Raw genomic sequence first — 24,616 nt, forward strand, 5'->3', positions numbered from 1 at the left:
CCTCGCCAAAGCTCTGGCGACCCAGATCAGCTACCTTGCAAGTTCACAAGCAAGCGTTGGCGCTTAGGTAGGAGAGAGGAGAGATAGTTCGAGAAGACGATGGAGATTGGAGTGAGTGACTGAATCTGGAAGTGAAACTGGACACACGGGACGTCGACTAGGGTAGGAATTAACGATTGAGATTAGATGATAGGGTATCATTTAATCTCGACTGTTCATTATTATTAGAAACGGATCGGTCCGAGGCCTCGTTTTTCTAAGGATTAGGACCCGACCCACCCCATATTTGACAGCGCCCCGCCCCCAACCTACATTACCCGCCCCAACCTGCAGTTCCTCTACCCGTTTACCCACCCCTAGATGTACCTTTTTTTTATCATCACCTGTTACTATCATATCATCAACAAATATGATAAAAGAAGTTTTAATAAAAAGCCCACGGTACTGTTCACTTTAATGAAAAACCACATTTTTACACTAAAAAATCAATCCTGATACTATTCACTTTTCCCTTTATTTTGTCCTTATCATTAAAACTTAAAAGTTTTCAAACCTTTTTCATTAATTTTCCTTGTAATAGAAGTTGCCCTTTCGGCATTTCAGGAATTTATTCAAGGAGTGAACCGTCCATATCATGTTCGCAGTTTACACCCATTTCAAAAGCGATAGCAGTGCCGAGGGGAAGTTCTACGTATACTTTCTTTCGGAGATTACCACGAACAAATTATTGACTTCAAATTGTTTAGAGGTCAAGTGCAATTAACAAGAAGATCCAAAAATACTAAAATCATTTTATCCATCAAACAAAATACAGGAAACGAATTGAGCCTAAATTTTAGAGAAAGAAATCTTAAGTTAATAATACTATCATCACATTATCATAAACAATTCATGTAAAGCTCAATCGTACAGATTCTCCCTATAACAAAAGCATCCTAATCCTCTTCTGTAATAATTAATTAGTTTACATTCAAAACAAAATGCTACTAACTGAACCAGAGGTCACTGGATCCCGCAGTCCATCGTCCTTTGAATTTTGCAGGGTTCCTTTTGGATAATGATTACGCTTGCACTGCATAAAGAGATATGTGAGTATATCTGTATCAGACTTTATACCCCAATTTACAAAGACACCCTATGCAATCCCTTAAACCCGGTAAACACACATCCCCTCGCTGCTCCAAAAAACATAAAACACATCTAGCAGATGGCAAGACAGCCACAAGACATCATCAAGATTGAAGAATTAATTTTGAAAGAAATCCACCAACATGATTGAATCAGCAAAATATATGCAATTTATGAAAAAAATGATATCTTACTGTAAGTAGAAGTATCAATTTGCTCCGGAAGCTCCTTTATATCCACCTCAAACCTTGACTGGACCTGGAACAATCAATTTGGATTAAGAGAAGACTAGCAGAAGCAGAAGAAATATTACTCGTGTTGAAATACGTTTTCCATATATACATATATGCATGTGTGTGTGTGATATATATACATGCGTACACATGCTAGTTACCTGATTAAGAACATCAGAATCAGATGCGGAAGAGACAAATGTAATTGCTAGGCCCTTGGTACCAAACCTACCAGCTCTGCCAACCTGTGAGGGAAGGAAAACCCAGTACAAGAAACACAGAAATTTGCCAGAGATCAAGGACAGTGAGTACGCCCACCAATTTACATAAGCAAGTAATAAAACTGTTAACACAGATGTGCAAACGAAACAATACCCTGTGTAAGTAGGTGTCAGCAGAATCAGGCATGTCATAATTGATAACAATGTTAACACGCTCGATGTCAATTCCCCTTCCTACTAAATCCGTTGCCACAAGAATTCTTGAAAGCCCCTCCTTGAAATTCTTGTAACGTTTTAGCCTGCAAACAGAAACCATGCAAAATCACATGAAGCTAAATCTCACACGGGTCAAGAAAGATAAGAAGAAACAAAGTGTCACTTGGGTACCATTTGGTACGTAGACGGGACGAAATGGGATTGAACGGGATGGAACAGAATGGAATGGAGGTTCCATGCTACGTTTGGTGTGCGCTCAGGTCGGAATGGAACAAAGGATTAAATGACAATCGTACCCATCCATTCCGACCTTACCTGAGCCACCGTCGACGAGTTCAACATCATCCCTCACATCTTTCACCTAATCCTCGCCGTCCCATCCCTCGAGCGATGGCGTCAGCCACGTCCTGTGAGTGGGTGGTCTTGAGGTTTTCGCAGCGGAGGGCAACGGTCTCATCATGGGACTAGCAGGGAGGAGGGAGGCAGTGGGAGGAAAGTGGGGTTGGGTTCAGATGGGTTTATTGGGATTGGGTTAGCTTGGGATGCTGGATTTATGGTGGAGGAGGAGGCTACAAGAGAGAGGGAGGGTAGAAGAGAGGGAGGCTACGAGAGAGAGGGTAGATAGTGAAATTAATGAAAAAAGGAGGGGTATTGTTGTCCAAAAAGTTATGATTTTGTGTTCCATGGGCTGGAACAAGTCGTTCCGAGGGGGGAGGGTGGCACAAAAAATTGACTAAAATCCGTTCCACAGGACAACGTATCCTAGGTAAATTGGCGCACCAAACGTGGGACAAGTGCATCCCGTCCCACTATGTTCCGTCACATCCCACGTACCAAACGGTACCTTGAAGTCTAGCCATCTGCACTCCAAACTGAACATTTTACAACTTCATCTGAATATCTTCTAATGCACAAACAAAAGAAAACAAGCGGAAAAAAAAATACAATTCAGAAACAACTAAGCAACAAGAAAACACCCTCCAATCATGTGGTAATGAAAAAAGTAAAAAAAGAAGACCAAAGGATAACACAACATTCATAACCATTTTCTAGACCACGAAAATGTTTCCCAATTTTTCATAAGGAAAAAAACCAAGAAAAAATGGCTCTTTTTTGTCCATTTTCAATTTTCTAAAATCAGAATCATTGACATTACTAGGTGCTAAGCATCCCATATGCAACAATTACTGGAGAAATAGGAAAAGGATAAATAGGATATCCCATATATATTTTTGCTAAAACAATGCAATTACTTCCTTCAAATGCTTCCCTTTGTCACTGACACATATCATCCTCCAAAGCCAAGTGTATCAAGTAGAGACCTAGTGGATAATCACAGGAACCATAATTGATGGATGCTAATAGATTGGAGAGTCTAACAACAAAAGTAGGTTGATTAATTACTGAGGTAGGTCAGATGAAGCTATTATTTGAAGGACTGGTCACTATAATATTTATAGAATTGATTATACGTACGGGAGATCCTGACTAATCTATTCAACGGTAGTTGTAGGTGAAAATGTGCAGGCGGCTTCAGAGGAGGGGCGACCATGAAAACGCCTCTGCCTGGCGGGAGTAGGCTTAAACTCACCTAGATGTGGTCAATGCGCACCTGAAGCGTTTGACTGGGCATCCTTTGTTTTTTTAAGTTGCCAAAATCTGAAACATTTTGAGTTGTCTTTATATTTCTCTTTAAACTTTAAAGTTTAAACTGACCCCACTATTTCTGGCATTTGTTACCTTTTCTGTTCACTTTTTGTTTTAATATTATCTTTTTTTCATATACAAGATAGATAAGCATCTTTTGTCTTTGTTTTAATTATTTTTGAACGTTATATAATTCTCATATATAAGATAGATAAGCATATTTTCCTGGATGTTCTTATGACTAGCCAGCAGGAAGAAAAAGAGTGAATACTAAACCTTTATGATGAATTGTAGCAACTGGTTTTCAATAATATAAAAAAGAGCTTGACACCTGCACATCCAATGTAACCCAAAATGATGGAAGGCATACCTTTCTTCCTGCGGCATTCCAGAGTGAATGCAGATGGAGGGGAAGTTACAATCAGCAAGTAGCTTGTTCAGCTCAGCTGCTCTGCTTACACTTTTTACAAAAATAACAACTTGGTTGAAATCCAATGCATCAAGGAGGTCAGTCAATTTGCGGTTTTTCTCAGGCTCACTCAATTTGATGTAGTGCTGCAGAGAGAGCAACAGGGTGAGCAAGCAAGAAACAGTTAACCAACAACACAAAAACTCATCAATCAGATTCACATGTTAGACCTACCTGTACGAGACCATGAAGAGTCAATTTGGCCTCATCATCTACATAGATTTCCATGGGCTACAACGAACAAACAAGATCACAAGTTGAATTAAAACACAATTTTTGGGCCTCCAATACCCCATAATATGCAAAATGTCGTCAGACCAAGAAGCAGTATAGATAAAGTTTTATTATTCATGTAAAGGATTAAGTGAACATTACATCTTGCATAAACTTCTTGCAAACAGGGCGGATTTCCTTGCTTAGTGTTGCTGAAAACATCATCACCTGCTTGTCATGAGGAGTCAACTTAAAGATCTCCTGCACATCTCTTCTCATGTCTGAAATAGATAGAACAAATGGAAAAATAAATAAAACAAAATAAAAATAAGTTTTCCCAAAGTGAAATTATGGGAAATGCCCTTTCAACAAAATTAGCCGTAAAACACTTACCAAGTGACTCAAGCATCTTATCACATTCATCAAGAATAAAATGTCTGACATTCTTCAGTCCAAGCTCTTTGTCTCTTGCCAAAGCTAATACTCTCCCAGGTGTACCAACAACAATGTGAGGACATTCGTTTTTTAGCAAATCTTTGTGAACCTTGATATTGACTCCTCCATAGAAAACTGCAACCTTCAGGTCTGGCAAATAAGTACTGAACCTCTCAAATTCATGACAAATCTGTACCGGGAAACACAAGGTTAGTTCATGAAACAAAAAATGAACATAGAAATGTATGACACAAACATTACTTGCAACATATCCAACATATATGCATGCATCACACACGTACATGTATGCATAACACAGAGATTATCATTGTAATAGTTCGAAATTAGAGCTCTCTAGACTGAAATTCACAGAACATACCTGGTAAGCCAATTCTCTCGTGTGGCAAAGAATAAGAGCAGCAACCTGACCAGGTACTGGATCTATTTGCTGAAGGGTTGATAGAACAAAGACGGCAGTTTTTCCCATCCCAGATTTTGCTTGACAAATAACATCCATTCCTAAGATAGCTTGAGGGATGCACTCATGTTGAACTGATGAAGCAAAAAAATCGTACCGGACGAAACCTCAGTAAGTATAAATGGCCTTCCAGTTCCTTTTAATGGAAAGGTTTACTAAACCAGTTTTGTTGCCGAGATCATGAATATGGAATTAGTGATTACCTGGACAGAGAAAAAATACAAAACTCAGAAACAGTCAAACATGGAAGATGCTTAAACAACAACAACAATCCTTCCATTCTCACATTCCATGTAATGGAAGTAAGTTGACGAGAAAGTGTTCAGATCTCTAATTGTAAATTGCACGTTTACATTAGCAATTGCTACGGCACATCTAATCTACCAGGTTAAAACAATGGAGCAAAGACATCAGGCATTTGAAAATTTAAGATGAATAATCAGATACTTGACATCAACAGCTTTATTGAAATTTTAAATTTACTGAAACTCATCCAAATAACTGATATATTGACGCTATTCCATATCAGACCAACTAAATTCACAAGTTAAAAGTAATTCAGAGTCTATAGAGTACACTCATGTGGCATGGCAAGAACTCACGGTCATTTACTTTGTAACCAGGAATACAGAAATGAGATGTAATAATATATTATTATGTGACAATCTTTTCCCAACAAAAGGTATCAAAAGTCTTAACACCGCTTGACATTTAGTTTAAGAATAACCAACAATATATAATGAAAACAAAGTGTAGAATTTGCCTTCTGAAGGATGTTCGAATCCAGAATCCACAATTGCTCGAAGAAGCTCCGGCTTCAATAGGAAGTCTCTGAATCCTGAACTATGGATGCCAACATATCCCCTGAACCATATTATATAAAAGGTTAGAAAGAAGAGATTATGGGAATTAAAACCAAAATAACATTAGATCATCTCAAAATATGAACTATAGATTAGCTTGACGTGCAGCACATAATAACAAATTTGTATCCAGCCATAAGAAAGAGATACGCCCATAGAAGCATTATCCTCCAAAACAACAACAACAACAAAGCCGTCTCCCACTAAGTGGGGTCAGCTGTCTCCTCCACTAAGAAATTAAGAAAAATGCAGCTTTCATTAAATCAATACAGCATCATGCTTTGCCCACACTAACCACAATAATGCCCACAGGAAGGTCAACTTTCTGGTCTAATTTCTTTTAATAGTACATGCAATTATTAGATAACTACACTTGGGCTGCTACATCTCATGCTTATTCACAATGTAAACCTTATTCAGTTGATTAAAGCATCGTAAAACACATAAGATAAAAAGCTCAAGAAACCCCAAGTAAAAATACTAACAATTGTTTTCTGAAAAATTTAATGAACCGAGGGAACCCACACTTTATATACTTTTTTTCATCAGTTTCACAGTGGCCAAACAAACATGCAAACAATACCAATAATTAAAGAACAAACCGACAGGGAACAAAAAACCAAGGGTAACTAAAATTTAAATTAAAAAAATACATTCATGGACACCAAACTGTGTAAACCAAATGATATGGTTGTTGATGATTGAATTATATCTTCAGTGCTGATTAATGTGCTTATTTTATTTTCTATTGGTGACACATAATTTAGTTTGCAAATTTGGTTTCCCTAACATTATACCAATAAAATTAAAAATAGTACAACTTCTATCTATACATATATAAAGCGAGGAACCCAATTGATTGGAGATATTTTCAGGTGAATTTTATACTAAAATTTAGTAAAAACAAATTACAAAAAAAAAAAAAAAAAAAAAAAAAAGAAGGTAAACTGAAGAACTAACTTTTTGACGGTATCACCAGAGGGCTTGGCGGAAACGGAGTTGGGGGCGTTCTGGTCCTCCTCTTCGTAGTCCACGAGCTCCTCTTCGTACCCATCGTTGTCTCTGACATCACCCATTCTATACACACACACATAACAAAATTAGACTTTGACCGAACACGCTTCACCAACAATTGCGAAATCAGAAACTCCAAGAACAAACTCAACAGCTCCTATAGGGTTTTCGAATTGCTTACCTTTAAGCTTCCACTCAGCAGGAGAGGGAGAGGGAGAGGGAGAGAGTGATAACTGCGATTGCCGAGGCCTCTGAAAATTTTGGAAAAAAGAAATAGAAGAAATTGAAAATGGCTTGGGGGAAGAATGGGGGAAATGGGAGGAAACCCCTGGATCTAGGGTTTTGGGTTCGAAGGGAGTGGAGAAGATATAGGAGTGCGGGGGATAGTGAGTGGACGAAAAAACCCTCACGGTTGGACGTAATTGCGATAGAAAAAACAAAAAGGGAAAAGGGAATTTTATTTAAATCATGTAACTTATTTTTACATCAAACTTAAATTTTAAATGTTAATTCTCAATTTTACTTTATTGCATAATTACTATTAAGTACAAAATGAAATTAATAATAAAACTCAAATTTATCAATAAACTCAAACACTATAATTAAACCTATATGATTACTTTTTGTTTATCCTATGTTCATTCTAGTTAAAACTCTAATAGCTCTCATAGAGAAAAAACAAGTTTTTTTATTAATGGATGGTGATTTTGAAGTTTTGAATCCTTCAATTTATCCTACGTTCATCAAAATACCAATGCAACAATATTAGTTCCAGCTTTACTAGCTAAACAACAGCCAATGGCATCAAACAATCGAAGCTCCCATGAAGAGCTCTAGCTCGACTTGATTTCTTCTTCTTCATTCCTCCTTTGATGATCTCCTCCTCTAGTCCCATAGATTTTTTTTCCCAAATGAAACTGAGGCTTAGGTCAAGATATGTGCCATATTACTATTGTTTTTTGCTGCACCTCTATGAATTAGTATCCTAGTAATCCCAACGTAGTGCAAAGACTCAGCAATCTGCAGTGCAGTCACACCTTTGTTAGTTCGAGCTTTAGCGTCAGCTCCCTTCTTTACCAACATCTCGATCACATCCGCATGTTCCGACTTCGCTGCACAGTGTAAGACGATGTATCCATCCTCATCTTTAGCATCCATATCCACATCATTTTCAAGTAGCATTCGAATGACTTCTATCTTCCCTTTGAAACAGACTTTATGGAGAGCAGTCCACCCATGTAGGTCTCTTCCATTGATTGCCGCACCTGTCTCGCGCAGCCTTACAACTGTTCTTACCTCTCCTTTCCTCGCCACAATACACAAGCTATCACCAAACAGTAATGTTTTCGAACAAACCCAATTTGATTACTAGTGCTCCATGCACCCATAAAGCCTATAGAAAGATTCCTATGAAAATGTATGGTAGCAGACACATATGCTCATGAAACAGAGGCCACATAGAGAAAGATGGTGATACATGGTTTTTGTCAACATCTATAGAAGTGTCAGTCTTGTTGTCAGCCATGGCTGAATTCACATTCCAATTCTCAGTGTCCATTTCCAAATGGCATAAAGATAGAGTTAAAAATCAAATGAGTGAAAATAAATCCACATATTGAATTGGGTTTATGAGGTATATTAGGTAGTAAATTAGGGTTTAAAGAGATATTAATAGTTTAGTTAAAAATCAAATGGATGCAAAAAGTAAGTTGAGTGTAGAAATAAGTTACATAGGTTTAAATAAAATTTCCCAAAGGGAAATTAGAGATATTTTAGCAAGCACGTTTTCCACCTTTTAGAGAGAATAATTTAACTCATGCACATCATCTATGTTCAAAATTCTAAAAGACGTTAAAAATTGATCGGACGGTAGATTAGAATCTAACGCTAGAAAGGAACATAGATGAATTTAAATAAGTTTATGACATAATATATAAATGCACACATAATTGTTGGAACACATAAATTAAAAGATGATGTTAATTCCTTTTTCTTGATTCATTGAGTTGTGTTTGAATTGGCACTTAGGACGCGTTTGTTAGAGTAGCTCCACCCTTGAGGGGTAGGCCGGCTCAAAGCACAAAATGGCCCCGCACACCCCAAAACTCCTCCAGCCCAGCCTAATAGGCTAGCACCCAGCCCAAGCCAATCTCTAGGGCGGCCCCGAATGCGCTGAGCCAAGGGACGGTCTATGTGACGTCATGTTGGCGTCAGCATGACGTCACAGGGCAGTTTAAATTTTTTTTGCACTAGGCGTGTGGGAAACACGGGTGAGTGGGTGAGCATTCCAGACAAAAAAAGGTGATGGGGCCCGCCGTTGCAACGCACCAATTTGTAACCCGTGAGTGGCCACGTGACTCGTTATGAGCCATTTGATTTCCAATGGCTAGTTTTCTGGACCATTGGATTTCCAACAATAAAAAAATTTGAAATTCGAACCCAAGGGCTAGTGAAGTGGCGCATTCTGGGCTGTTCGATCCCAAGATCAACGGTCCACGATTTTCGTCCAAAAAAAGGAAAGAAAAAAAAAAAACCAAACGGTCAGAATTATGATTGTTGGCCACGTGTCCACATTTGAGTTGTTGGATTTGAATCTTTTTCAAATCCAATGGTCAAGATTAATTCAATTAATAAAAATTATTAAAAATTGTTTAAAACACAGAAAAAATTTATTATTTTTTTTCTATAAATACATAACCATCATCTTCCACCTTATTCCAGATTTCAATATTTCCAACACTTTCAAGCAAAGCTTTCATATACTTTTTTTAGTTGAAAATATGATTGAAAACTTGGCTAAATTATTGTAAACAAATAATGACACGGGGCGTGACAAGATTGGTTAAAAATGCTATCCGAAATTAAAACTAAATTTTTTTATTTATTATTTTATAAAAAAATTAATAATATTTGAAATAGGTTGGGTGTCAGTGCATTTTGTAAGGATGTAGATCGTTTGTGCCAACACATTTTTTAGAGGTGAAAATGCATTAAGCCAATTACTGTTCATCGGAGTCTATCACTGTTCAGTGAGTGGATTAAATTGGTTGGATGCCAATGTATTTTTTTAAGGGTGGAGTTGCTCTTGGACCTTCTTAGATAGGATCGGCTTAAGTGGGACTAGTGAGCTATGTTTGGTGGACATAGGATGTTAGCCGGGACTTGCGTGGACTAGGGGCATCATTAACATGGTCTTAACAATCCTGTCCAAAAGTGCGGGATTGGTAATTCCGTCTTCCCTTCGTACCAATAAAAGTAGCAGCTGCGTCTGGATTTAGGTATCAGATGGGATGAACCAGCCCAGGCAATCTGGTTAACAAGCATCAGACAACAGTGCTACAATAGAAATTGAATGGTCGTGAGCGCCCAATCGACATACCCAAAATCATACAGCCATCAACCCAAAATAATCCTTATTAGAAGAATCAATTATGCAACACAAATCAAATTCATGTTAGACCACTTTGCCTTTTTCAAGTTAGGTGCTGATTTCTACCATTGTTATGTTGAGAGAGAGAGAGAGAGAGAGAGAGAGAGAGAGAGAGAGAGAGAGAGAGAATCGTAGGGTTAAGGTGTAAGGGTTTTAAGATTTGGAGGATTAATTCTTCTGAAATTAGAATGATCCATGAGCATGGATATCGGAAAAGACGATCGCCATGGCAGGCAATCGGTGAGAGGGATGTGGATGGCAGCTGAGAATTTTTTTTATTTATTTAAGGTGAATTAAAAAATGACATGACTATTGGATAGTGGTTTCTCTCGGCTATGAGAGTTTTCTCTCTCTATTGTGAGAGTCTTTCTCCTCGTTGTGGGAGTCTTCCTTTTTCACTGTTTTGTCTGTCAATCGTGTGTTAAGAGTCAACCATCAACATATTACTAACGGTGTGTTGCTATGGAAATCTATTCTAGTTAATTTAGATATTACCAAAGTTTACAGAAGTAGGAATTGGGCAACGATGGCCCAAACGGAAGTGGAGTATTTGGTGGTTCATCTTGAGGGGTCTTTAGAGATTTCAAGTATGGAAAATCGTGTCACGCTAATAGGTGATGGCAGATCAACAACTGAATAAATGGGGTGCCAAAAATATTTTGTGAAGTTCATGGAGGGAGTATGGTGAAGCTTAGATAAACTGGGTAAAGGAAAATACGTATGTCATTATGGTAAGAGATGATGAGATGGCAATAAGAATCTTGGATCAAGCTCCATGGGCTGTAATGAAACAAAACTTCTTTGTTAAAAATGACCAAATGATTTAGCTTTGAAAGAAGTACAAGTGGAAATGGTGCCATTTTGGGTTCAGATGAAAGGAATCCCCTCGTTTTTTATGTGCGGAGGAAAATGCAAGAAAGCTGGTAGGTGAAGTTGGCGAGTTCCTGGAATTGGAAGATTTGGCTTATGCAAGAGGCTTTTTAACGGTAAGGATAATGGTTAATACCAAAAATCCGTTAGTTGTTGGCTGTTGGCTGCCTAAGACGAGGGATAAGGATACGTGGATTGAATCTCGATACGTGCATCTCCAAGATTTTTGCTATTTATGTGGAAGAATTGGCCATGTCAATATGGAGTCTGTGTTCTTATAGACCAAATAGAGGAAGACCAGCTAGCTATGGGGAATGGACCAAGGCTAAGATGATAAGGGATGTTTAGGATAATCCAAGACCAGTGGTGACGTATCAAGGGGAAAGAAGACATGCAGGAACCATTAAGGAGAGAAGAAGAACAACACAGCAGGTAGCGGGTGGTTATACACACTAGAGTGAAGGTGAAAGTGGAAGTACAGGAATGGAGCAGGCCCATACATGGGCAGGAGAGAGATAAGGATGCAAGATACGAATTTGGGTTCTAGAAATGTCTCCGAAGGTGTGATGCACGTAGGAGAGGAAATAGGACCCTACCAAGTGATGCTTGATAGTGAATTTCCATATGGGCCGCAGTAAATGATAATGGGGAGTGCTTATGCTACAAGCCATATGTGGCAGGTGTTTGGGCTTCGGAATCAAACCCAGAATAGAGGGGTGAGAATTGAGGAGGTAAGAGACAGTGGATCATCAACTATAGAAGTTGGGCCATCTAGACTTTCAAGTTATGGAGAGTAGCCAGCGATAATTACTTTTAATAGCCGAAATAATTCAACTGAAATTTATAATGTGCAGGTAGAGCAAAGTATTCAAGTTGTGCAAGAAACAGTGAAAACCCTTGAAACTGTATTTGGTAGGTTAGGATTAAAAAGGAAAATTGAGAGCATAGGGATCATTACTTACCAGTCACCTACAAGGAAGAAGAATGGGAGCGCATGATGCTCGTCAAGGAGGTGAAGAAGGGGCAGAAGGGGGGAGAACTGCAGGATTGAGCATACAAGAAGGATACTTGAAAGGGAAAGGAATATAAATGAAGAGGAGAATCTTCATGAGGTTCATGTCAGACAGGTTGATATTGGGATGAATAGTGAAGGCGGTGGGGGCTGGCCTGAAACAACCGTAAGGTCGCCATGATATACATACTTTGGAGCTGCCGTGGTCTTAGGTCAGACACGGTAGTTCGAGCCCTACATGGGTATATACGTAAATATAGACCCTCTATGGTTTTTCTTTTGGAAAAAAAAATGAAAAGCCATATAATGGAATGTGTTAGGAGGATGATGGGTTTCAGACAAGACTTCGATGTTCCATCGATTGGGATTGCTGAAGGACTATGTCTGTGGTGGAACGATCCAATAAAGGTGAATGTTTTGTTTTCCACAAATAATATGATACATACAAGAATGCGTATTATGGGAGAATATGATTGGTTTCAAGGTAAATGGCTGTATGGAACCCCTTATAAAGAAGAAAAATGGAGATTTTGGAAGTGGGCGATGGAGGTGTTGGAACCTACAAACATGGCTTGGTTTTGTGGGGGAGATTTGAACGAACTAATGTGGGAGCATGAGAAAGCTGTAGCAAAGAAGGGATCATGTATCAGATCCAAATTTTTGTAGGAATTCATAGAAATAATGGACTTCATTGATTTAGGTTTTAGCGGCCCAAGGCTTACGTGGAGAGGAACAAGAAATAATGGACTTATACAAGAGAGACTTGATCGTTGTTTAGTCAATGGCATGTGGCAACTTCAATGGCCTAACACGACAGTGGTTTATGGCATGGTAAGAGGTTCTGATCATTGCCCTTTAATTGTAAACACGGAGTAGATGATGGCAAGGGGACAACGACTGTTTCGATTTGAGGCTTTCTGGGTTAAAAAAGAAGCATGTAAGGAAGTGGTCTAGAAAAGCTGGAGTAATCAAATGGAAGGAGATTGGTTGAACACTTGGCTGAGGAAGCTAAAGATATGTAAGTGCAATTTGAAGGAGTGAAGTAAGGGGAAATTTAGGGAAAGAAGACAAGATTAATATGCTTAATGAGAAACTTGGGAGTTTGCAAATCAAGTGGGAGCATAATGTGGAGGAGATAAAGGACATCACAGAAAAAATCAATAAATTAGAAAAGCAGGAGGAATTATTCTGGCAACAAAGATCTCGTATAAGGTGGCTACAAGCGGGAGACGCCAACACTGCCTTTTTTCATCATTCAACTATACAACGACGAGATAGAACAGAATTGTAAAGATTTGTAATAGTGAGGGCCATTGGGCAGATAATCAAACAAGGGTAAGAAGAGCGGTGGAGGATCACTTCCTGAAACTTTTCTCTATTGGCGGACAACGTGATTGGGGAGATATTCTTGATTGTGTTAGCATGATTGTTACATCGGATATGAATGAGATTCTCAACAGAAATATTGAGGAAGAGGAAATTAAAGATGTAGTTTTTCAAATGGGCACTTTGAAAGCTCCAGGCCTTGATGGATTTCAAGGCGTGTTCTATCATTCGTTTTGGGATATTATTTTGCGAGAGAAGGGGATGGCAGTTGATTTTATGAATGGAAGAACAAACCCATGAAAGCTCAACTCAACGAATATTGTGCTAATTCCCAAAATTCAAAATCCAAAGTTGGTAAGCCATTTCTGCCCAATCAGTTTGTGTAACTATTCTTATAAAGTTCTTTAAAAAATTCGGCTAATAGACTAAAACCTTTACTTGCGAATATAATCTCTATAAGTCAAAATGCCTTTGTGGAAGGTAGGCAAATTCAAGATAATATTATTATAGCTCATGAAATCTTCCATTTCTTAAAGCTTAGAAAGGCGAAGAAGAATTTTGAGCTTGGAATCAAATTGGACATGAATAAAGCTTATGATCGGATTGAATGAGATTTCCTTATGGCAGTAATGGTGAAAATAGGTTTTGACAGTAAATGGGTGGATCTGGTGATGAGCTGTGTTACAACTACGGAGTTTTTAGTATTAATTAATGGCCAACCTAGGAGGAGGTTCAAACCATCCCGAGGGTTAAGGCAAGGTGATCCCTTCTTGCCATATCTTTTTCTTATTGTGAATGAAGTATCTTCGTTACTGAGAAAGGCCTCTGATATGGGATACATTGAAGGGGTGAAGATTTGTGCTAATGGGCCTTGTCTCTCTCATTTATTATTTGCAGATGATACATTGATTTTTCTAAAAGCAACAAGAAGTAACTGTCAAAAAGTGGTCAAGATTCTTGATGCTTATTGTAAAGCGTCTGGGCAAGAAGTTAATTTACAAAAGTCAATTGTGCATTTTGGAGCCAATACACCACGGATGATCCGGGAGGAATTGTGTGGGATTTTGGGTATGCATAAAGTTGTTGATCTTGGTCGATATTTGGGTGTTTCGGCTCTGTGGGGACGCTCAAAAAATGAAACTTTTGGGTATGTTAAAGAAAGGATTTTGAAGAAGATTCAAGGTTGGAAGCAGCATTTTCTCTCTCAGGCTGGCAGATAAATCTTAATCAAGGCAGTGGCACAAGCAGTCTCGGCTTATCCTATGTCTGTCCTTAAATTTCTTGATAAGTTATGCAAAGAAATTGATGCAGCACTTGCAAAATTTTGGTGGGGCCGGAATGAGAAGGAAAGAAGAATACATTGGATTTGCTGGGAAGAAATGGGATATGCTAAAGGTGAGGGGGGAATGGGTATTAGAAATCTAAAAGATTTCAATCTTGCCCTACTAGCAAAGCAGTGTTTGAGACTTATTCATGAACCTGATACTCTATGGGCTAAAGTGCTGAAGGCGAGATATTTTCCTCATACTTCGTTTTTGGAGGCAATAAAAGGTGGGCGAGCATCTTGGATTTGGTCAAGCTTATTGGAAGGTAAGGAGATACTTAGGGAAGGTGCCCATTAGGAGGTTGTGAACGGACATCAAACCAAGCTGTAGGTTGATAAATGGTTGCCGAAGATTACAAATGGACATCTGAATCCTGTTGATGGAGTGTGTGTTGATAAAAATCAGAATGTGACATCAATTATTCAAGGGGGACACTAGAAGTTGGTGCTTAAACTCTATTTGGAATTTAATTTCGAAGGAGGAGTGTTTGGCAATTGAAGCAACAAATGTAGGAGATTCTGAATCTAATGACAGACTGATATGGCCAATGGAAAAGAAAGGAAATTTCTCTGTGAAGTTAACATACAAATGGATCCGAAGCAAGAAAAGGAGGAGCCAGAATCAGCGGCCGTCTTCTTCGTGCATGACGGATCTGTTAGTGTGGAAGGGGATTTGGAGTCTTGAGGCCTCGCCAAAAATTAGGAATTTTATTTGGAGAGTAGCGAAAGGGGTAATTGCAACGCAGGCAAATTTATTCAAGAAGAAGTGTGCTCTATCAACAGCATGCCCAATTTGTACTGAATATGAGGAGACTATGGAGAACATGCTCCTTATGTGCCCATGGGTGGAGCCGGTTTGGTTTGGAGGTCTGCGTGGCTACAAGATTGATAGATGTTTAGTGACAAATATCAATGCTTGGTTGATGGAAATGTTGAAAGTGAACTATGCAACAAAAGAGGATAGGAAGAGATCTATAACATTAATGGCTTTCCACCACAAAAAAAGTAGTCATTACCGACGAAGATTTTCCGAGGGCCCCAAAAAACCGTCATAAAAAGCACATTTTGCGACCATAAAATATGGGTCGTTGGTAACATGATATGAAACAAATTTTTATTACCAACACACATAATGTCATCGGAAAAAGTCTCAAGTTTCGTCGGAAATGCACTTTTGTTTGGCAGGAAGAATTGGCACTAGATGTATAAACGACGAGTAAAGTTCTTATCGGAAATATAATTGTTATTTCCGAAGGTTTACTCATGTTGACGAAATTGATTTAGTATTTTTTAGGGAAAAAAAGTCCTCTTGGTAATGTTTTTATATTTTTGAGGGGAAAAAAGTCCTCTTATTAATGCTTTTATAATTTCGAGGGTGATTAGTTGTTGTTGGAAGTAATTATATTTTTTCTTTGTCAAAATAAATTTTAAAGGCATATGGTTTTGTTAGAATCAATTATTTACCAATGGTCACATGTGTCGTTGGAATATTCTTGAAATAAGTTTGATGCTTAATTTAAATTCTACAATAAATAGATCATATAATTTGGAATACATATGGAAAATACACAAAACTGTATTAAAATAGTACTATCCATTAGTGCAAATATTTTAAATTGAAGATTGAATTTGTTCGTCGTGCTCTTATAGGGTTGAGGAGTGTAGTTGTAAAAAATCAGCAAAATTGGAGTTAAAATAATCTTTAAATCGTGATTTTTCGTTTATAACCGTCAAAAGATTTCGTCCCGTTACCTAATATCTGAATGTTAGTTTTTTGCGATTTTTAACGTATGCAATCTTGGAGCATATACAAACAAGTTTGATGGTTGAATTGTTGAAACTAGTTTTTTAGAATGTGTATCCCTTCAAACGATAGATTCAACAAACACTTGGAGTTTATTTTATACTTCCATTAAGTAAAACATAATAGTTTGTGGTATCCACTAGTGCAAATATTTTAAATTGAAGATCGAATTCGTTCATCGTACTCTTATAGGTTTGAGGAGTGTAGTTGTAAAAAATCAGCAAAATTAGAGTTAAAATAACGGTTAAATAGTGAGTTTTTGTTTATAAATGTCGAAAGGTTTCGTTCCGTTACCTAATATCTGAATGTCATTTTTTTGCAATTTTTTACGTATGCGATCTTGGAGCATATCCAAACAAATTTGGCGGTTGAATCATTGAAACTAGTTTTGTTGAATGTGTATTCCTTCAAAACAATAGATTCAACAAACAATTAGAGTTTATTTTATACTTCTATTAAGTAGAACATAATATTTTGTGGTATCCACTAGTGCAAATATTTTAAATTGAAGATCGAATTCTTTCATCATACTCTTATAGGATTGAGGAGTGTATTTATGAAAAATCATCAAAATCGGAGTGAAAATAAACGTTAAATCGTGAGTTTTCGTTTATAACCGTTGAAAGGTTTCGTTCCATTACCTAATATCCGAATGTTTGTTTTTTACGATTTTTTACGTATGCGATCTTGGAGCATATACAAACAAGTTTGACGGTTAGATCGTTGAAGCTAATTTTGTAAAATGCGTATGAGATTATAGTAGATAGACGTAAATATCAATCAATAGTTAAATTTTAATCTATGGTTTATGAGATTATTGTGACAAATTTCAGAACTGACCTCTTTACAAAAGTTATCGAGCTTGATATTACGAGCGTTTATGTATTTTTTTGTACTTCTACATTAATTAAAAAATTATTAAAATATTAACTACAATAATAGCCATAAGATTTAATCTTACATATGTGAGATTAAATTCTTACCGTTGAATTAAATCCAGTAATTAAATCATAGAAGTGTTTTCGGCGGCCTGCCAAAATTTTGGCATGGTGCCCAAAAACTGAACTGTATTTCCAAACAACGCCGTTTAGCGCTCTCTCTTCCTCTTCATTTATCTCTCAGAACTTCTTTGCCTTTCCTCTTTCAGAGACAAAACCCTAGCCTCCATCCTTCATTTCTCAAAATCTCTCGCAGCAGCTTCTCTCTCCATCGCTCTGTCGCAATCCATGGCCTCCTCAAATGGGTGAAGTTTTCTCTTTCCCTCTTCTCAGATTTTCTCCAGTATGATGGCATTTCGTAAAGCTTTGTTTCTCTGGGCTGTTCACCTGCTACGCATCGATACTGAAGCGGTCCAGGTTTCTGAAGTCTGCCCAATAGCTTCTCGACGATTTCTGCATCTACTCGAATCGGATCCTCCACCGCCCAACCGATGTAGCTTTCGGGCCAAGGATCAAACGATTCCTCATCACCTCAGGTACCTTCTATTCCTATTGCATGTTAAAATCTGTTTTAAATTTGTGATTTATGTAATTGGGCTTTAGAAATTTTTTCTTGATTTTGTCAAATGGAAATTAACGACTAGAAAAATTTTCTGGGTCTTTTCGGGGTTTGTGGGTGGAGGTGGGGTTTCTAGATTTTTCATGCCTTTCTTGCATTCCAAGTTATTTTTTTTTTCAATTTTTGTGGGGTTGTGTATGTGCAATGGGATGGGGTTCTATCCATTTGGGATTCTCCAACAACACTGATCCTGAGCAAAACATGTTCACTGTGAATTACTTGGATTTCATAGGTAACCACAGAATTGTGTTCCATCAAATGGGTGATTTACTCGCATTACACACCATACTCTTTCGAATATTGAACAGTAACTCAATTTTTCTAAACAGAATAAAGGATCAGATTTTTATTGCTCATTAAGACCATCTCCAATGGGTGGGCTAAAAGTCAAATTTTTTAGCCCGAAAAATTTAGCTTTTAGCCCAAAAACAGCTTTTTTACTCCAACCGTTCTACCCTAAAATTTTAGCCCGGAATTATTAAATAATGAACTTAGGCTTTTTTTTTTTGTTAAATTAAATTTTTTTTTTTTAAAATAAATATGTAGACTATCGTAAATTAATTTTATGAACATTTTAATCCAAAAAAATTTAAATTCCGATAAATATTGGGTAGAGTCCACCCTGATTTCTGGGCTAAATTTCGGGGGGAATTTGGCATTGGTTTAGCATTTAGCATTTAGCTCAAAATTTCACCTTGGGTTGGAGTGGGTTTGGGGGGAAATTTTGGGGGGTAATTTGGCTTTTAGCTCACCATTGGAGTTGGTCTAAGGAAGGTTGGGTCAGTTATATTATTTAAAGTAGAGTTTGGTTGTGTGTGTTTGTGTTCATTGGTTGTGTGTATGTGCAAAAAGAGATTGATAGTGTTGAGAATCACATTCTAAGGTTGAATGTTTTTCATATTTTTATCATTTTTCTTTATAAATTTGGTTTTAAATTTGCTGGTACTTGCCTCTAATTGCTTTTTATTTTTTAGTATTTTTCTTTTTGCTGTGAACTTGCAGGATGAAATTATTTTTCTAGGATGCTTCTGTTTTGTTTGCAGTTTAGAGGTAAAGTTTTTTGTGACGCTTCTTTTTTTTCCTACCGTATACAATATCCTCACTACTAATTTAACACATGTACTTTACCATCATATTTTTGTAGAGAAAAAAACTATTAAACACACTTTAGTTTTGATCTGTTACCAAGTTCTATTGTTCTGCTGAATATTTCTTTGTTATATGGCAAGTATTCTGTCGCTAACTGTTCTTGTCTTTACCTATTATAACGGAATTTGCTTTTCATTAGAAAGCTTGAATGGCATGAAAAAACTGCTAGATTATGCCACTGAAATTCAGAAATGTAAAGGTACGAATATTCCGTTTCATTGATCTTTCCCATTACCTTGTACATGTTCAGGTTGTTAGTACGCCTAAGAAACGTAATAATTCCAATTTGACTGTGCTGATTTTCCTTGTTTAACAGATCCGTGTAAACATTGTTCTGCATGTGCCATTCTAGCCAAGGCCGGTCCAAAGATTTTTGAGGTCCGGGGCGACGTTAAAAAATGTGCCCGCATTTCATTTAAAAAAAAAAATATTTGTTTTCACATGTAAGACATCGATAAAATTATATTTAGAAAAATACTTCAAACTCAATAATTTAGAAACACGGAATAATTAATTTATCTTGTATCAAGAGAAGGAAACTACAAAACTTCGGGCTTCCAAGTAGATAGATTATGAGTTTTGTTTTCCATCTGAACTTTTAAAGTGTTTGTATAAATCGTGAGTTATTTTTTCTTATTTACTAACCTCGTCAATATAAGACTAAAAAAATATTAATGTTTTTGCGTCTTTAAGGATATGTATAAGTAATGAATGGACACTAAATTAAACCTTTTGATGACACGTAATATTATTTGCAAATTTGGTCTAGAAATTGAGTCTACGCATTACTCTTTGCTGAAGATTAGACTTGAATTGGAATTGATATTTAAAAATAGCAACCCACATAACTACTAGCTAGTAAATAAATTAACAACCAAACAAAAAATTGTAAAAATTGAAAAAAATATACATGCACGTGGCATTTCAAACTTAGGACCTTTTGTTAATTTTAAACAAAAAAACCATTGCTTCTAATTAAACTTCTTAATCATTTAGCCAAATTTTATAAATTTATACTGTTATGAAAAGAAATTTGTAAAAATTGGAATGTAATAAGCACAAATGGTGTTTTGAACCTAAGATCTCCTCATTCATTTTAAACAACAAAATCACCAGTTATGGTTAAATTTCTTTGTCATTAAACCAAATTTTATAAATTTATACTCTTATAAAAGCATATATGAATATACTACCCTAATAATTTTGGTGCCCCCAATTTTTTTGGGCCCTGGACGATCGCCTTGCCTAAACTGGGCCTGGGCCGGGCCTGATTCTAGCTTTGTGGTTGGTTTTGGATCTCAGCATGTGTGTGGTTCAGTTTAACTTCTTTGTGAACTTGTTATTTGACATATACTTCTCTGTGAACTTGTGATTATGGTTCAGTTTATGTGATTTAGTTGTCCTTATAATCCTGAAATTGTTAAACTGTGCATATAATTCTACTTTCTTTGTATTTTTTAGATTTTTTGGATTTATGAGCATCCTCTGATCTTGGGTGGTACGAGAAAAATTAAAGAATGTATTGGAGGTATGTTTAATTTCACTTCAACTACTCATTGGCATTATTTATGGTATAGATTGGTGGTTGCTGTCACATCCCGACCCGAGGCGGATCACTTCCCGGGCCCGCTCTACCACCATAACACGATATTGTCCGCTTTGGGCTTACCATTCTCTTACGGTTTTGTTTTTGGGAACTCACGAGCAACTTCTCAGTGAGTCACCCATCATGGGATTGCTCTAGCCCCCTTTTCGCTTAACTTCGGAGTTCCTACGGAACCCGAAGCCAGTGAGCTCCCAAAAGGCCTCGTGCTAGGTAGGGATGAGAATATACATTTAAGGATCACTCCCCTGGGCGATGTGGGATGTCACAATCCACCCCCTTAGGGGCCCGACGTCCTCGTCGGCACATTTCCGGCTAGGGATTGGCTCTGATACCAATTTGTCACAGCCCGACCCGGGGCGGATCACTTCCTGGGCCCGCTCTACCACCGTAGCACGATATTGTCTGCTTTGGGCTTACCATTCTCTCACGGTTTTGTTTTTGGGAACTCACGAGCAACTTCCCAGTGGGTCACCCATCATGGGATTGCTTTAGCTCCCTTCTCGCTTAACTTCGGAGTTCCTACGGAACCCGAAGTCAATGAGCTCCCAAAAAACCTCGTGCTAGGTAGGGATGAGAATATACATTTAAGGATCACTCCCCTGAGCGATGTGGGATGTCATATTTGCTATGCTCACACCTTGAGCTAAAATTATGCAAGGCTCTTCATTAGAGCTTATGTTTATTTTCTGATTTTCATTGTTTGGGTTTCTTACCAATTGACAATTACATTGTGCTTGATATAAGTTGTCCTTTTTTTTTTTTTTTGGCAGAATAAAGATAATAATTGTGGATCAATGTTCGTAGCACTACATTCGAACTCCTTGACAGTTGGTTAAAGTGGACATGAAAAATTAGCGTTATAAGACATATCCTAGGATTGTAACAAGTACTTGTAAAATTTTTACATTGATTTTTTTGTATATGTTGTTGAATATATGATTATTATTATAAAACAATTCTTTCAATAAAAATTGGCATTGAAAATATTATTAAATTCAAAAAATTGTATTTGTATCTTTTTATTTTTTGTTGACGAAGTTGGATCAACGAAAATGTATAATTCCAACGACTCTTGACCATCACAAATATGTTTTTGTGTGTATTTTTGCCAATTCTTAATTGTCAATAATAGTAATTGCGATGATTGTGCGCTCTTGTAAACAACATTTTACAGTTGAAAAATCATTTTTCGACATAATGTTTTGGTCGTAAGAAAATCGTCGCAAAAAACAGATGTCGTTTAGAAAGTATATTCAACGGCCATACAAGTATTTGCAACCACATAGACATTTCAAAAGTAAAATAATTTTGTCATTTTGAAAAATCAATTTTGACGAAAAGATAACTAGTAATGACAAGCCACAAGTGTCGTAAATGAAGCATTTTCGACGGTTGGTCGAAAAAAAAGTATTTCCAATGAATCAATTTGCGATGCCCAGCAAGGGCTTTTTCCAATCATAAATAAGTATTTGCGACGGCAAAATGACTTTTCTGACTACATTTGACCTTCGCAAATGACCCTTTTTTTTGTAGTGTTCACATGTTGGCATATATGGAAAGCTTGGTGTAAAGCTGCTTTTAATCATCAAAATCCATCTCATTCTCAAACCATTCATGCTATCACTTGTGCCAGTACGACTTTCCTAAGGCGAAGGAATTGATAAGTGTCCAGCAATCCTCAGGTATGGAAAATCAGAGGAGAATGATACCCTGGTCTCCTCCCCCTTCATAAATGACAAAAGTGAATGTTGATGCAAGTTGGAAACTTACGAGTAATGAAGGATATGTGGGCATTGTGATTAGAGACTCACAAGGAAGATGCAAGAGCATGGAAAGGAAGAAAGTATGTGCTTAGAATGCTTTGATGGCGGAGGCTAAGGCGGTGCTTCAAGGCTATCTAAGTGCAAAGCAAAGGAATTACCCCTACATAATTGTGGAGTCTGACTCAAAGCAGGTAATTTCAGCTCTTAATGAAGGAAAGGAAAATTGTAGCTAGGAAATTTTTCCCATTGTCATGTGTATTGTAGATGTTGGGAAATCTTTCCAGATTTGTAAATGGTCTTGGGTGCCAAGATCAGCGAATGAAGAGGCAAATTTCGTCGCAACCTATGTGGGTACGGAGATGAGTGAGGAATGTAGGATGGACAAACCACCATCTTCGTTGGTTAGAATCTTAAACTAGGATGGATTGCCATGTCCTCCTTTTAAGTGGTTTTTTGGAATGGGGAATGATGCTTGGTTTATTGTATTGGCGTCTACTTGTATTCGCTACTTCTTTTTGTTTTGTTAATCCTATTAACCTTGTCTGGCTTTCTTGATGTACTTCGGCTATTGCTGTGTTATAGAATGTACTAGAAAGTTGTGCCCGCGCGTTGCTGCGGGATTAAAAATTGTAAGAAAGATTATGTTTGAAAGATTTAAAGACTATAACATAAAAGATTAATATTATTTACATTGAAAAGGAAATGATGATTTTTACATATGAAAGATTTTATATATGCAGCAGACACACCAAAAGTTGCAGAAGTTGTATTGTATTATCTAGAATAACAAAATATGAGAAAAGTAGTTTACTGCAACGCTAAAAGGTTTTCTCCAGTTCTGTTGATTGTTGAGGAAGCAGCCTAGGCAAGGAAAGAAAAATATTGAAACACATGAAATGAATTTATATGACAGTAGAATTATACCGTGAAGAAAATAAGGATTTTGTATTGTTACCTTTTTCAGCAATTTTACAGCACCTCATCAAACTGTTGTGTGTTTGCCTTTGTGATTTGTTTTGGCTCACTATCTTAGATGTATAACAAAGATTGAAAATGACAAATTTATATTAGATAAAAGATGGTTGAAAAATAGGAGAAAATATTGTTTGCAATTTAAACTAAATACGGTTGAAAAAACGTTCTATATCAAATACGGTTCATACATTTGTCTTTGCAATTTAAACTAAATGGTGTAATACTTAATTGAATGAAGAAAAGATATATATAAACACAAAAAAAAAAAAAAAAAAAAAAAAGGTAATTCAATTTCTTCAAAAAATGAAAAGCTAAAAAAATAGTGTTTTAAGTTCCCAATTCTCACCGTAATGGACATAACGATATCGTTTTATATGTTCAAAAAATAACAGCATTGAAAAAACTCATTACTAAAAACTTCAATTTGACGAAAACATGTCAGCTTTTATCACATCCAATTAAAGTAGTGCAACAGCACACTGACACACTTAAACATGGAAACTTATATACTATTTGACAATGTAAAATCATGCAAACTCTAAACATTAGAAATGGATTCTAGAAAGTAAAAATATTTCCTTATATATGTTAAAAAAAAATTAACAAATTTTCAGTGAACGATCACAGAAAGGGTATAGAAAGGTAACCTAATTTCTTAATTCCAAAAAGGGGAAAGATAAAAAAAAAAGGGTACTAAGTTTTTAGTTCTTACCATAACCAAAATTATCATATTGTTTTAATTTGAACTCGGGTTGATTTCCGTCATCAGCATTAATAGAACCAGTAATTTCAATCCATGTAAGCAAATGATTAAATTCGACTCAATATGACCAATTTTCAATTCAACTAAACCAAAAAAGTAACCACAATCAAACTAACCTCT

The 24,616-nt window shown here is 36.8% G+C and overlaps 1 protein-coding gene and 1 long non-coding RNA gene across 5 annotated transcripts; one reads left to right on the forward strand and one right to left on the reverse strand.

The window, feature by feature from the left end:
• Positions 1 to 850: 850 nt before the first annotated feature.
• On the reverse strand, positions 851 to 7,240 carry LOC137739118 (DEAD-box ATP-dependent RNA helicase 15-like). Of its 4 annotated transcripts, none has more exons than XM_068478613.1 (11): positions 6,864 to 6,901; positions 5,804 to 5,904; positions 4,942 to 5,243; positions 4,521 to 4,752; positions 4,290 to 4,408; positions 4,089 to 4,145; positions 3,816 to 4,000; positions 1,737 to 1,881; positions 1,523 to 1,606; positions 1,323 to 1,386; positions 851 to 1,072 (listed from the first exon to the last, which is right to left on the reverse strand). In XM_068478613.1, exons 3-11 carry the CDS (start codon positions 5,077 to 5,079, stop codon positions 1,062 to 1,064), a joined length of 1,035 nt encoding a protein of 344 aa, XP_068334714.1. In that variant the 5' UTR covers positions 5,080 to 5,243; positions 5,804 to 5,904; positions 6,864 to 6,901; the 3' UTR covers positions 851 to 1,061. The 4 variants fall into 4 exon arrangements, 2 of the variants coding, with proteins under 2 accessions (XP_068334714.1, XP_068334713.1); XM_068478612.1 differs by lacking the exon at positions 851 to 1,072 and adding an exon at positions 7,099 to 7,240 and having other exon boundaries at positions 1,104 to 1,386; positions 4,942 to 5,114; positions 6,864 to 6,980; XR_011069085.1 differs by lacking the exons at positions 851 to 1,072; positions 1,323 to 1,386; positions 1,523 to 1,606 and adding exons at positions 1,970 to 2,658; positions 7,099 to 7,240 and having other exon boundaries at positions 1,746 to 1,881; positions 4,942 to 5,114; positions 6,864 to 6,980.
• A 12,291-nt stretch (positions 7,241 to 19,531) lies between these two features.
• LOC137738904 (uncharacterized) lies at positions 19,532 to 21,819 on the forward strand. The gene is made up of 3 exons (XR_011069070.1): positions 19,532 to 19,588; positions 20,851 to 20,917; positions 21,766 to 21,819. It is a non-coding gene; the product is annotated as an uncharacterized lncRNA (long non-coding RNA).
• Positions 21,820 to 24,616: the final 2,797 nt, after the last annotated feature.

The sequence above is a fragment of the Pyrus communis genome, chromosome 7 (assembly GCF_963583255.1).
Source record: "Pyrus communis chromosome 7, drPyrComm1.1, whole genome shotgun sequence".
NCBI classification, from domain to species: Eukaryota; Viridiplantae; Streptophyta; class Magnoliopsida; order Rosales; family Rosaceae; genus Pyrus; species Pyrus communis.